Here is a 15,866-nt window from a genome sequence, read left to right as displayed (position 1 = left end):
GTCAGCTTTGTTATTAACAACAATTCAAATGAACAATATATATTCAGCAAATTGATCAAGTAATTTATACAACTTCCCAAATGAATTTTAACAAAGAAATCTGTTGCTTAGAATTTATGACACAAATGGAAACAGCACAAGAATAGAGTCAACAATATTATTTAAGCAATCATCAGGGACAAAGGTATCCTTAAGTCCTGTTATTGAAAAGGCAGCCAGAACAAATCATTAACTTACAAAAACTGGATAAATGTTACCATTATGAAAACCTACACAAACCAGTAATTATGAATCTTTATTAAACACTCAAATAACAGCATTGTAATAGAAGGAGGACAAAGCCAATGAGTAATTTTGATACATTTAAATACACTGACTTCTCAGCGATTGCTAAAAACACATGCTACAAAACTGTATGAGGTTTCTATTACCAAAGTAGTAATTTCTGTTCACTATGTGAGTGAGCTGATTGATTAATGTCTTGATGAGGCCCTCGACTGTAGCGTGGTTTATATCTTCTAAAATTGGATAGTTTACTCCTTTAAGACTGCAAGTATCTATGCGACATCCTTATCTCCTAGCCACGTACATGGAGATACCCAAGACATTGCATGACAGTTATAGCTCCTAAGCATGCCATTGGTTTGGGCCTTATTAACAGCAGAACAGTTGCCAAATTTAAAAAGTTATCCTAGTATAACAGGCCTGTAGACATGTTATCAAGTATAAGATAAAGCTGTTCATTCAATATACTAAATGGAAAAACCCTAAGTTCTCATTTTAAAAGGACTTTTCAGAGTTACAAAAGTTAAAATTTCCAGTATTTAGATCTCAAACTGCAGTTAGTTTGGAATGCACAGCACACAGCAGAATCTATGTCCCCTGACCACATCAGCATAACTAGCAAACATAGCTTGCTCAACATGCAAAGCTAAACAATTTTATACTGGCCGAGTTCTGCATTATATTTATAATGAAGTTAAACACAGATGTTAATCTTGAAATTAGGATAAGGGTTTGGCATTTTAATTAAAATTATTTATTTGTTACGTGACCTGATATTACTAAAATTGGTTAGCAATGCTAGTGCTTACTTATAATGAAACATAACATAAGAATAGAAGTATTAAAGATGAATATTTTAAAGTATTCAAGAGTTTTATGACCAGGCTTCCAAGTATTAATTGTAAATGACAAAAAATTGAGGGAACAGTGCATAAATGGGATTTGTGATCATTGTAACTAATCATAAAAATCAATAGTACTTACTGTAATTACTCTAACTGTATTAATTAAGCAGTAAACCCAGTAGTTCTTATAATCTAAAAAAAGTTAAAGAATGGTATTTGACAGTTAAAATTTCTCTGATTCTTAAGTATACTATAAACATGAACTTTCCTAAATAATACAAAGGTGCTTTATTGAAGGCCTAATTAAAATCAAAGTAATGCGTGTGTTCTGGATCCAGTGCTAAATGTTTGATCACAGTCTCACATGGAAACACTTGCAATAAGGCTATTTAAAGAGGAAGGAGAGGGCATGGAAACAGCTTCCACCTGCACTTGAAAAATAGCCAACTTAAGGTGACAGGAAGTCAGGCATTCCCAGGAAGGAGTGGTCCTGCACACTTCTCTGACACCAGTACACACTGCTGCTTCTTCATTTTTGTGAACCCTAATGGTTGTGCACCTCTACGGCTGTCCAGCTAATTGATTTGACCAAACCCAAGACAACAGAAAAGATTAGTTTCTAATTAGATCTGCATGCTGATCCAACTCACCCTACAGCAGTATGGTTGCTAGAGCTGGCAAGAGGGAAGAAAGAAAATTATGCCCAGGACATGGGGAAAAAGACAGGGCAGGCAGCAGGATCCAGCTGTGAAACCATACCCCAAAACTTGCAGGAACTTAATATTCTAACAAAAAGCCAAAAAGTAAAGGATCTGCTTCTGCCATGATTCTCTTTGCTGGTGTAAACCCAAAGGAACTCTTCCAAAGATAATGACATTATACCTATTAAAACACACTGGGAAAAGAGAATGGAGCTAACAACATTAAACAAGTACTAGAAGTATGCGGCATAAAACCCTGCATGTTTTTAGCACAAAAATGTACTTCAGCATTGTGAATTCTATTAGAAATGAATGTGTGTGCACAAAGGAGATTTACTAAATGTTCCTTGCATTAAAATATCATTGCCTTTTACATGCTCACCTCAGGAAAGTACAAATAGACTGAAGTTCACGCAGCTCTCAATCCTATAGAGCTACTGAGGAATAAATTTGCTTCAGATCAGAATGCAATTCTGTGAGTACATCTGGAAGAAAAATGAAATGCAAGGTGAAACAAACCTATCTACTTTTTCATAAAGTACTCTGAAAATAGCTATTTTTTTTTTCTTCATTCTGTTAATAATCTGTAATAAAACAGGTAAAGGTTCCCTGTAACTGTCACACTTTGGCAATGTTATTTATGTTACACAGTAGAAAAAGAGGAAAAGGAGCACAGAAGGGCTTCAACAGCTTTCAACCAGCCTCTTTTCTAGCTTTCTAGCTGGACATAGTTACACACTGAAACAGTCAGTTACAACCAGTGAAAACAAGGAAGACCAGAGCCTGTTTGTGTATTATTTGTCCATCACGTTGAGAATAATTACATGAGTAATTTCTGTTTTCTGTTCTCTCGGAGTTGCTGTTTCTATACCATCTAAACCAGGAGCAATCTCACTGGCACAATGTTCATTTTCCACAGTGGAGACATCTTGGAATGACTGCAGGTCAACTTTGCAAAGAAAATTAAATATTGTGGTGATTAATCAGAAAGACAAGTAAATATTTCAATAAATTTAACCAATAGGCAAATTAATTTAGTGGAGAAAATACTGCCATTATATAACAACACTGTATCTTTTATCTTACAGTTTATTTGGAGACTGAATATATTTTACGTTGAATATTACATTACAAGCCATGTTAGCGAGTAGTACCCATGGTATTCTTATCAGAGGAAAACTAAGTGCTATTTAACCCGAAATTTAATTCTCATATACACGCTTTTTTAATTATTAGTAACAGCACATCATTGACAGCACCAGTCACACAAGTAATCTTTTGTAAAGCCACATACAGGATCCCACAGGCCCCTGCAAGTTGTGCAAGAAGTGGACAGTGATATACACTCGCAAATGTCAACTTTGGGAAAAAAACCTTCTGGAACCAGAACAGAAATTTCTAATATTTATGTGAGTCAATTAATGGACTGAGTATTGGCATGAACACATCTACAACCACATTCTTTTAGCTCTAGAAAATCAAGCTTCCAGATGAAGGTATCTGCAACATACCGAAAATAAATTGTTTGCATGTAGCAAAACATTAATAAACAGCAAAAATGAGTTATTGCAAAACTATAAACACTGCAGCTGTAACACTTCTAACCATACCATTACTGCCTTATCAGTGAAAACAGAAGTGTCAACGCTAATGTAAACTCAGCTGCTGATATATATTCATTAGATTCAGAAAAGATCCAATGTTTCTTCTTCTCACTATGTCAAATTTTATCTCAGTGTCATTGGCCACAAATCAGTGCAGATATAATCTCATATACCCAAATGCAAGGTTTTAGGCCTTAGAAGTATCTCCATTCTTGTCTCTTACTCCATAAAAATCACCTGAAGAATCCTATCAAGGAAACTACTATGGCTTTCAAACAGTATCTAGGAAGCAGAGGGGCAAAAAATGACAGGATCAGGCAAAACTGTTTTTTTGACCCTGGTGGCCCTGAAGGTGACCTCAGAAACATATGACCAGCTATCACCCTGCAACAATGCAAAGATTCAGGATTAGATCAAACAGACAAAGGGAAGGCAGGATGCACGAGGATACCGGGCTCCTGCCCACGGCCTGACCTAAATGAATATTGTATGTTGTGCTGTGTCTAATTCAACAGATATGCACATAAACGACCTCTGGGTCAAATTTAGACTGTAAGGTGAAACTGCTAGAATATTACTACATATGTGGTGACAGGCTAAGGTTTATTTGAGAGAATAAAAAAAAAAAAATTACTCCATATGCTTTTAGAGTTGCAAATAAGGTAAAACAAATGATTGTATCAGGAATGTACTGACATAACCCAGACAGAAAAGGCACTTCACTTATTGCTGCGGAGTTCTCGCTGACAAGATATCAACTGACCAGTTAGTCTACCATTTTGGTCTGCCAAAACCTGAACTTACTCACTTTCGGGGAATCTTAACCTAATGAGAAAAGATGAGGAAGCAGGAGAGAGAGAAGGAAAGAGATAAACTGTGGACCATCTTTTGGTTTATACTGAAGTTTACAGAATATATGCTCAGTGCTCAAGAGCTATCCACGAGTAACACAAGTGAGTTTCTGGTTGCACAGACATGCTGAACCAAGAGCTCTATAAACTGGCCTGATTACCTCTGCAGTGTGACAGAATGACTCTAGCTATTTAAATGAGTAGCATTTTTATTATTATTTGATCACTATGTGGCCAAAGTATGAGAGAAAGAAGATGAACAATTTCTTTACTAAGATGTGCTAGATCTTTCACAATTAACATGCAATCTGAGTTCTGAAATTGAAAAGTTTTCAATCTGGTCTGTATTAAAGCAGTATATTACAAATCACGAGCTCTTAAGAAAACTCACTATGGCTCAACTCAGTAATGATGTGTTTCATCCTCCTTTATAAAGGCAATCGGAATTTGTAAAGGGAAAAGAAAAACGCGTTTGTAAGCATTGCTAAGCGGGGACTTTAGGAAGATGTTTGCAGGAGCAGGAGAATAGAGGTCCCAGAATGGGTGCTTGAGCAATGACCCAACTCAGATGACAAGAATTTCTGACACACAATGAAGACTATTCCATTATTAGCACTTAAATTAGCTTCATTGTGAAACAGTAATTAAACAGCAGGGGAGATTCACTGCTGTAGCCTTTTATTCTTGACTCTAATTTACATGATTAAATTCTAACTTATTCACTGATTACATTCTTGCTTAGCACACTTTGGGTTCTCATGGGTTTTATTTTTGCTCTTGCTTTTTTTTTCTGGGTGTAGCAGTTTTTGCTCTCACCAATCCACAATTTTCAGCATGCTTATGCATATTCTTCTGTTAGCATAATGAAGCATAAATATATGAATCAAATATTAATGTATGCAAACAATTTAACACACACACAAAACATATATGGTTCTGACATATTTGGAATTTTGGAAGACTAAGTGAAAGGCTGACTTAGTTAAAAACCTCCATAAAACTCCTGAAGATTTCCCAGAATCTGCTTTTAAAGAACATTGCCATTTGCTGGGTATAAAATAAAATTTATCATTTTCTGGTTCCTGGTCAGGCAATAAAGTTTCACACGTAAAATCTGTATGTGGAAAAAAAGGTTACATTTATTTTAGAAGTGTGCACAGTTAACCCAAAACCAGAGCTATGTTCTCAGTGCTTATGGTTATATGGTTTAACTTTTTTTTTTTTTTTTTTTTTTTACTTTCCTTGCTGACCTGGTCCTAGCACTCTTTCACTTCAATTATCTTTTCAAGTTCTTTATTTTGTCTTAAAATTCATACCTCCGCACTGCCATTTTATTTTTTTTTAAGATGACTACTGTATTAAACATTAGTAACTTCAATACTGGATTGTACAAACCAGTACCAACCTTTAAAATAGGATGTCGCAGGTATTTTCTACCTAAAGGGAAATACTATAAAGTTCTTCATTAATCCCCCAATGTAAGATTTGGGAAAGAAAACAAATAGGTTGTGCTGGCTTAGCATTAAGAAGTTAACATGCCAGCCAGTACACTGCTTTTTACTCTCAGTCCTTTGTGACAATATAATCTGCAATACTTCGCTAAAGAGAACTCCACTGAGATTCCTTAAAGGGAAATATCTTATGCAGACTGAATAGCCCTTACCACATTCAGGGCATTCATAAACTGTAGGCTTAATGTTAGAATCATGGTGCTTCCTGAAGTGAAGAGTGAGAAGCTGCTTTCGTTGAAAGTTTTGCTGCAGCACAAGCAAGTGAAGGGCTTCTCACCAGTATGGGTTCGTTTATGCACAATTAACCGTTGTTCCTGAAACAGAAAATATCTGTAACAATACTATCCAGCTCTGTGATACATGTTCAAAGAAACACACAGGCACACGGAAAAGCAAAAGGATGTCGCACAGACTCCTTAATTATGCTCCACTGTAAGCAGATGCTGAAGAACACATTGGGATACACTCCACTGACTTGGAGAAGGTCAGAGGTTTTCCTCCTAACCTTATTAAAGTTAGCAGAGAAAATAATCAGAATGGAGCAATAGTAAATTCCAACATATCAAGGCCAAAGTAATGCTATCCTAAATGTATTCTTTAAAATAAAATTTTCAATTCACATGATTTATTCTGTGACACTGCTGAAAATCATATTTAAGGCGCAAATACTATTTTTTGATCTCATCACAATGTCACTGAAAGTGATTGCTCTTATTCTTCTAAGCAGATCATGTACAAAAGATTTATCAAGAAGATGGCCTCAGACTTTCCAGCATTTAAATTTTACTGTTTATTTATGAACCATTTATCTTGCAAATAAATATAGCTACACTATTTCAGTTAGATTGCAGTGACAAAAGTTTTTTATCTTCCTAAGGTAAAGATAACCCCAAATCCAACCCTACCTTGCTAAACCATCAATTGAAAAAGCAATAATTTTTCAGTGAATTTAAATACCTGCTTACAGGCGTAGCTGCACTGATCACAGTTGAATCTTTTTTTCATTTCTGAGTCTTCTTGTGCTGAATAAGAGCATAGCGCTCATGAAAAGCAGCTTCACAATAACTGCATTTAATTGCCTCTGCCATGTAGGAGTGCAGATTTCGCAAGTGGACACCTGAACAGTTATTAAAAGCAATTAATTTTAGTGGTAAATTTTTTATTTCCGCTATTTTAAACAAGAGTTAGTCTCTGCATAGCCCTGAGTAACACATACGTTGCAGAGAAAAACACAAAAAAGAACCTTCTGTTTTCTCTGTGCAAAATTGCCAAATAGGCAATTTTTCAAATTAGTTTAAGATAACCAAAGTCACAGCAAGATGTTGTAACCTTCCAGAGAAATTAAGCAGTTATAAGCCTAAATCTTACAGATTTTAATGGAAATAACAAATAAAAAATAAAATACTTTAAAAAATTCCGGTAACTGCTTTTATCTATACAGAAAAATTCATTTGAAAATGCTACTCAAAGTAGTATTTACAGTGTTAAAAGTGCAAAAATACATGAACAAATAAATTGTATATATGTAAATAACAATTCCACTTCTACTTTCAAATACTGAAATAGGCTCAAAGACTTCAATGGGATCTTTATTTGAAAATAGATGCTAAAGGCATCTTTGTATGTCTAAATATTTTTTTAATATAGCTTTTTCATATATTTCTGGAAACTTTAAATTCCATATAGGTTTTGTTGGTATTGGTCGGCTATATTGCCTCAAATACAGTAAATACACTGTATTTCTAATACACTAATTTATTAATAAAACTATTGTCTGTACAAAAGCATTTTCTTTCTAGAAAAGAAGATGAATTTACATATGAAATGTATGGATAGGGACAACTTTACTGGTACTTAAAGCAAGTACTTTTCCAAACAAGAGTAGTTAAAAAATTTAGTATATAAAATTCCCAGAATATCATGATGGCTTGTATTTCAGGAACTCTGGTTTGTACAAGGAAAAAATTAATTCATATTTTCAGTTACAATTATAATTTTAATTTATATTTTCAGTATCAACCTGTATATCAGTACTGTTTGATATTCATGCCAAAGGAAAAAATTCAATTACCTGCATATAGAATGAAAATGAACTTATGTAGTGGTTTGTTCTTTGCATTCTGGGAAAAGACCCAAACTAGCTAAGAGATATTTGAGTTTACTGTATCATCTTCAGTGTTTCATGTGTGTTATGTAGCCCTAAAATAATCTTTGGTATTGATGTAATAGAATTTAGAATTCTAAGAGTTTTGAATATTTGAAGCATAGTAGAAACATTGTCTGCTGGAACGATGAAGTCAAAACTTAACTTGTATTTTACTAACTAACGCAATTACTTTTACTTCTTTAAATTACAAGGACAATGCGCTCAGCAACTAAACACACAGTACAATTTTCGATTAAGAGGTAAAAGCTTATTTGGATATGCAAAAGACCATACACACTAAACCATTCAATCTATTTTACCTTCTCATATAGCTTGACGCATATCCACATTTTAACTAGAGCTGAGAAAAACAGAGTGCAAGAACTGAGATGGCTTTATATAGATCTGATTATTTTCTGTGGCTTTAAGAAAAAACTTTTCAATACAACCTGGACCTATATTTTTGTGAGATACCTTCTTACTGAACAACAGAAGGTCACAATGCTGCAGGTATCAAACAAAAATAGAGCTAAACATTTGCTACTTTGCATTTTAAACAAATTAAATCAACCACAAGGTGTCACCACATCTCCTTGCAGGAGGAACTTACCTGCAAAACAATGAATACGTTTTCCACATATAACGTATTTGCTGTCATTGTAAGCAGTGACAATTAGAGATTTCACCTATAATTATCTCTATCTTTCATTTTTTTCCTTTAAACTCACCCAAGTCAGTTTTTTGTGCAATAAAGGTATTACAATGTGCACACTGGTATTTTGGCACGTTTTCTCCCTGCTTCTGTAATATATGGATGTTCATTGTACCACTTTGAGTGAATTTGGCCTGGCAAACATAACATTCATAGGGTTTTTCACCTATAAATACATATTAAAATAACATATGCTTAGAAATTCTACTTATTTGACACAAATGCAAAATTCCCACAGATCTTGACATCTATGTTCTAACAGCAACAGTCTCCAGCCCAACCAAAATGTTACTATTAGTTGACAATGCATAAAAGGCACAGGTTTACATAAGTTTACATAGCTTATTACAATGCAAAAACTTGGGCTTCCAGAATATCCAACTCACACTCATGAAGCATAAAGCCATTAATATAATTCTGAGCTATTAATCAGGAATTACTTTAATTATCTTCTATTCTGTCTTGAATATTTAATGTACAAAAATGCAGAATTATCCTCAAACGTGCAAGGAGAGAAAGTTAACAGCTGTCACAACATCATGATAAAAGTGATTCGACACCAGCCACTGATAATGGTGGAAGAGAAAGTGGTGAATGATTTCCTTGCCTTTTGTTCCCCAGAAAGTCACATCGGGTGTGAATATCATAAGAAATTACATCAACACGGGCAATTGACACAGTCTAATAAAAGAGAAACAGCTAGTGCTGAGGACCCAACATACACACAGATTTTGAACCAACTTCAGGCTGGTTCTGTGGACTAAGTCCCTATTAGTACTGGAAAACACTCTTGGACTCTTCTGGTTGACTCTCATTAAAAGAGAATTCAGTTTAATTACACCAAACCACCTCAAGATATGAACCAAAGCACAATAAGTGGGGATATTTGGAACATTTGATTTAAACCACACTCTCACACTCTGATTCAAACTAAAACACTACATAACATACATTCCATATCATAATTGCGCTAAGTTAAACCCTAATGTCTATGACAGATACTAACTTACTCCTCAGAAAGCATGCACCTTACAGAGCCATGATTGGAACACATTGTTTTCAAAGTTGAAACAATTTATTTCTTTGCTGCTCAAATTAGTTACTAGCAATTTGGGGCCACAAGGATGTCCGTGTTTTGAACAGACGTTTTAAACTCTCCCATCAGATACATCTCCATATAACATTATCTAATTGAGAAGTGACAGCTTGATCCACAGAAAACAAGACCACATAAACAAAATATTTTTCTAATATAAAAAACATTTAGAAAGAACAGCAAGACTGTAACTACTAGCATTGTACAGCTAGACTTCCAATAGCCAAATCCAGAAAATTTAAAGAAAACATGTTTTTCAGGCACGTTTTTACTCAAAATCACAAATGAAAAAAGTATTAGAGTTTGAAATCAGATCACTCTAACCCTATGAATGTTAAGGGCCTAAGGACATAGACTTGACCATTACATCAGAGTCCTACCTGAATGAGTTATCATGTGCCTTTTCAGTTTATATGCATCTTTGCTAGCATAACTGCTAAGGTCACAGGCATAAGGATGCTCTCCTGTATGTGAGCGAATATGTCATTTCATTTTGCTTGCCTAGTATAAAAATAAGAATTCTTCTGCAGTAACATTTACATTAGAGACATAATCAATTAAAATATACACAATTTTACAAAATACATCTATTGCAATTTTAAATATTGCATGGATCCCAGAATGACCTCTTCCCCAACCCCTTTTTCCTGTGCAATCAGCCTGCTGCAGCTTTAGGTAACATTTCTGTACTCTTTTCCCAGATGATCTTACTTTCATGTTCAGTTTCAACATAAACAAAAGGAGAAATTTTATAATAAGAACATAAAAGCTAGAATTTTTAAATCAGCTGAAGGGGATATCTACTGCCTTCAGGCTACTTGGAAATGCCAAATGTAAAATTCTTTGAAAATACTCAGGAAAATAAATGAGAGACCAAACTCATTAAGCAAAGTCTTTATTCACCTTCAAGTCCCAATGAAGCACTTTCATTGCAAAAGTTTAATTCATTCTGCTTTTTTATATTGTTCTTGTGAAATATTCTACCTAGATATTGTAGGTATGCAAGGTAAAATTAGGAGTTATCTCATGTTCAATTCCCCCATTTATAAACATACTTAATGAATTCACTGCTAGATCTATTCAAATCTACATCACTATTCACTTAAATAAAATTAAACACGATTGCCAATCTTTGCTATACAGAAGGCAAATCATACGTTTGGTATTACTAGGGGGCTCTTCCAGCTCTCCTAATTCAGGTAAAGCTTACAGCAATATAGTGAGAGTTCTGCAACAGCAATGACCACTGAATACTTCCTTATCAAAACAAGGGAAAGAATACTATACTTCAATATAAACTGACAAGGTTTTTAGAGATGCAAGCTATCAAAAACCTAAATAATAACATAAGATGCATGAAATAAAATTCAGGCTTGCTTACAACTTTAGATCTGGACACAACACATAAAAAATTAGGTACTGAATATCCACTAAACTGTGACAGTGATTCAATCACAGGTGACTGTGACTGCAATTCAATCACAGGTGCATGACTGAAACCCTGTTTTTTCCAAGTGAACCCTTACGCAGTCTCTAACTTTTATTTTTAGATTAAGAAAATTTCAATCCTGTATAAAAACCAAACATCATTAAGTGGATAAACACAATACAAGAGCTGCATTTTAGACATTAGCCAGTCTTGTCCTACAGTATGTGGAATGAAGTATAAAGGAGGACCAAGTATGCTTTTGTAGGATCAAATTCACACAAAGACATTGTCTAACAGCAATTTTAGTATAATAAAAAAAGAAGACGCCCTTAAAATGTAAATAGTTTTAAAAAGCTAAATAATTGTACAAATATTAATTTAAAGCAGCTCATTTATAAAAATCACTACATGGACAAAGGATTCGAGGAATTCAGATTGCTTGTTCCTTTTTTTGATGTGCAATGGGGATGAAAAGATGTGCATACAAATGAAATGTTGTCACCAAGAAGTTTTAGTAATCAGCTATCTTGAAGTAATACTGAGGTAACACAGACAAATTCAACCCATTAGTTGGTCCAAGGCCGTTAGCGGAGCCTGGTGGTCTTTGCTTCGATCGCATTACACGTGGGCCAATAATTCCTGGCATCCAGCAGATCTCCCTACCTTTACGGTCTCTACAGTCCTCTTACACAGTATTGCAGTATTAGAGCAACCACAAGTTTGGCCATTCCTCCCAGTTCAGAATTCATATATACATCCACATCGCAAGCCAAGTATTAATACTATAGTTTGACATCTGCAACTACCTCTGTAATGTGTTGAGTTGATCTCATATAAAAATCTGGCAATAACCAAGGATGATATAGACAGGATGATATATGCACAGGTAGGTCCCAATTTAGCAGAAACTTCTCAAGGTTAAAAATCTGTGCAAAAACGTTATAACTTGACAGTACATTAAAATTTTAGTATGTGAAAGCCTACAAACCCTCACAAAAGATTCAGTAACACACTAATTACTTCTACACTAGAATATTTACACACTGAACACTTGAAAGGTTTTTCTAAAGTATGCTTGTAATGCCTGTGTTGTAAGAGCTCACCACAGGTCACAAATGCCATATCACAGTCACTGCACTTATAGGGTCTGGTCCCTGTAAGAATACACTGTTTTTTATAATTTTATTGAACAACACAACAGTAACATTTGTCTGCCTTAAATCAATGTGCATGAGTTTTAATAGAACCTTTTCTGAGATTCTGAACTTTTATATACAATAAATATACACCATACGTTTATTATAAACACAATTTATCAATTTGCTTCGTATGGTTATATAGCAAAATGAAAACAGCACAAAAAAAATCTATTATGCACATAGGAATGAGACACAATGGAAGTCATTATTCAGTTGACAAAAATTTTTAGAAAAGCATTTAACAAAATAAATGGATACATACACAGAGAGTTACTAACTAGAGACCATGTCGTTTTAGTGTGGAACTCCAAAAGAAATTACCAAAACTTCTGAGCACAAAATGATCACAGAATACAACTCTAAGACAAATTAATTTGTTTGTTAATTAAAATTTGCAGACAATATGTAAAATTAAGTATTTTCACACATTAGATACCTGTATGTACATTCACATGGTTATGCAGGAGAGGAGCTGTACGAATAGCCTTAAGGCAGAGGTGACACACATGACGTTTGTCATCAGAATGGGTTTTCACATGATGATTAAGACTTGATATTCTGAGTGAGGTGAACATGCACAAACCACAGCTGAAAACTGCTTTTTCTCCTGCGAGAACAATGACACATTTAGATTGTACAATCTACAAAGTACTGATTTACTTTTAAAAAAAATAGTACTGGTTTAAACATAGTTCTACTTTGGATAAAACTACTTCATACTTCTACATAAAAGGACTTCAAAATACATTGCAAAAAAATCAAGGTGTCAGGCAGAAATAATCTATTTAAGACTCAAGTCATTTGCCCAAAACGTAGTGCCACATGTTTGTGATATAATTTAGAACGTAATCCCAAGAAACCTAACTCCTAGCCTAGCTCTCACCTCCAAGACAGGATGAAACTTCCCCTCAATAGCATCATCAGGATGTGGTTCATCAAGCCACTTACAACCTGTGCAACACACTTCTTGATGACAACTGTATAATTAGTACTAAGTAAGCTTGTTCAAAGATTTGGAAATGACAGGTTAAGCTTTTCTCAGCTTTCTGGTAGTCCTGAATCTGTAAAGTGTATGTAAAAAACATCATGATGTAAATGCCTCTTTAAAATTATTAGTTGAATTTGAGGAAAAAAAGATCAATTCCTTGAATAAGTCATAGAATAAATTTATGCTTTCTGGATTATGTAACATCCCTAAGTTCATGGCACAATAGTAATGAATTTCTTTTGAGCTTAACCAGTTAAATAGTCAACGTGCAACACTTCCCATTTTGAAGATTTGAGACTGCGAAATGGCAAATATGTCATATTGGAAGACCCTTTCCAGAACAGTTGCCTCAGCTCCCAAGTGCACTCTCTGTAATGATTTTCACACTAAGACCAAAATGTATTTTACACAACACATACATTTTCTAGGGAAACAGTTGCTCATCCACTCCCTTCTAAGTCAGTCCTTAACTTCTGCAACACACTTTTACATTCCTAAAACGTCAAATCAGCCGTTTTCTGTTTCTTTTATTTAGGTTCTAGGAGACAGATTGCTGATAGGCACTGATACTTGCCCATCACCCTCAGTCTGCAACTTGGAACCACTCTAAGCTCATCCATAAACCCCTGAATAAACACATTTTGAAGCTGAATGAGGGAACTAAGGAAGATTAAGCAAATTACTAGATTTATTCAAAGGCATTTATAAAATATTAAACTTTGAAATCTCCCTGGAGGTTTCAAATACCACATACTGTTCAAAAGTCCGTTAATTTCTAAATGCCATCCAAAATGTCTATCCTGAACACAACACAGATGACATCAGCCTAAAAAGTATCTTTTATCACTTAAGGCTGAAGGATATTATTCTTTCTTCCAAATTTCCACAGAATGTTAGATTTGACCTAATCTAAACTTAACAATTAATACTGTTAATATTTAATATAAAATTTCAACCTCCCTTCAAAATCTAATTTAACTTATGTTATCTAAAAATGAACTACATAGATTATTAACTTTTTACATTTTTTCCAATGCAGAGCACAAATCTGAAATTTTAGATTCTTTGGATTTCTTACAACTGTTTGTTCTGACGCAGTTGTATATTCCTGCTCTTTACCTTCATCACATGAGTCTGACAAATCATCACTGGCTTTGCAGCTCTGGGTCTTTGTTTCCCCAAGAGAGCAAAAAAAGCTCCTTGCCTCCCCCCTCTTCAGATGGGGTCAGTTGCTGGACCTTATTTTCAAACACAATGACATCATTATCTCTGTCAATGTATTTTAAAAAGAAAACGTTTTACAACTTTCCTAATCAAAGGTAGCCACTAGTGGCAAAAAAAAATGGGATATCAACAACATGCAAGCTACTAATTCATTTTGATTTCCAGCCTTAAATGCAACAAAAAAATTTGCATTTAACATACAGCAGCCTAACTGGGAGATGAACAATTACTAAAATTGAGCCCTAGCTCGTGAAAATTTTATATCACATTTCAGAGCGTCACTTTAAGATTACAGGACTGAGAAGAGAGAAACTTCTATCCTCATTTTTTAAAAAAAAAAAAAATTTTAAATTTCATTTCAGTACATTTACCTTTTAAAAGAAAATGACAAGAAAGTATGCTCTCAATTTTTTACCAAATATAGGACTTTTGCAGCCTAATTGTAACGCTTATATATTTTTCTTTGTCATATAGCAATTAACAAGGTTGTGATACTTTTTTGCATCAAGATAAACATGATCATACTTCAGAAATTATCTCGGGTGGCACATGAGTTTTAAAATAAATAAAATATGTTATTATAAAACAAATAGCTAGCACACAATAAATACCAATGTTTGCATGTACTTTTATTGAAATGCATTTCAAATGAGACCATATTACACATCCAGGTTTAATGATGACTGCTGCATTGTACTAATGTAGAAGAAGGGAATCTGCCTAACAATACTTAAGAGATCTAGGCTGCTAAACCAAATAGCACCAAACTGGCAAACTGAATTAAAAACTTGTCTGAACTTCAACAAGTTAGTCATCTAGAACGGGTAAATTTTTAGTTTGCCTTTTTAAACATGGGATGAAATTATAAAAAGCTGTACAGAGGATTGGATACTTAAGTCCAAGAAATCCGAATGCCTAGAAAAATTAATATGTCACATGAATCAGTGTGACAATACAAGCTAACAGCCAATGTATCGCCATCTTGGATCACATCCAGAAGTTGTACCTCAATCAGTAGCATACCTGGTGATTCCTCTATTGGCTTCTGAATTCTTTGCTTGCCCTTTTTCTTGCAAAATGTTAATCTGCATCAGCCCTAAGTCATAAAAAGCACCAGCTCCTTCCCCCACACTTGCAGCCGTGCCTGCTGGCAGACTGCGCTGCACACCCTGCCCCAGCTGCGGCACAACTGCCCCAATGGCCAGCGCCGCCATGGCTGGCCCCTTCTGTGGGGCGGCAGTGACCTGACAGAATTCCTCCAACTCCTCTTCCTTT

General features: G+C 34.7%; 1 protein-coding gene across 1 annotated transcript; it reads right to left on the bottom strand.

The window, feature by feature from the left end:
• Positions 1-2,625: 2,625 nt before the first annotated feature.
• CTCFL (CCCTC-binding factor like) lies at positions 2,626-14,632 on the bottom strand (the record flags this gene model as incomplete). The annotated part of the gene is given in 13 exon segments (XM_082490934.1): positions 2,626-2,780; positions 5,017-5,074; positions 5,076-5,138; positions 5,936-6,039; positions 6,042-6,111; positions 6,755-6,801; positions 6,804-6,914; positions 8,672-8,821; positions 10,132-10,234; positions 10,238-10,252; positions 12,201-12,334; positions 12,816-12,986; positions 14,391-14,632. Coding segments are annotated over 12 exon segments (1,149 nt in total). The 5' UTR covers positions 12,955-12,986; positions 14,391-14,632.
• Between the last annotated feature and the right edge of the window lie 1,234 nt (positions 14,633-15,866).

This window comes from Vanellus vanellus (genome assembly GCF_965231255.1).
Source record: "Vanellus vanellus genome assembly, chromosome: 15".
NCBI lineage: Eukaryota > Metazoa > Chordata > Aves > Charadriiformes > Charadriidae > Vanellus > Vanellus vanellus.
This window is presented reverse-complemented; position numbering and strand designations above follow the sequence as displayed.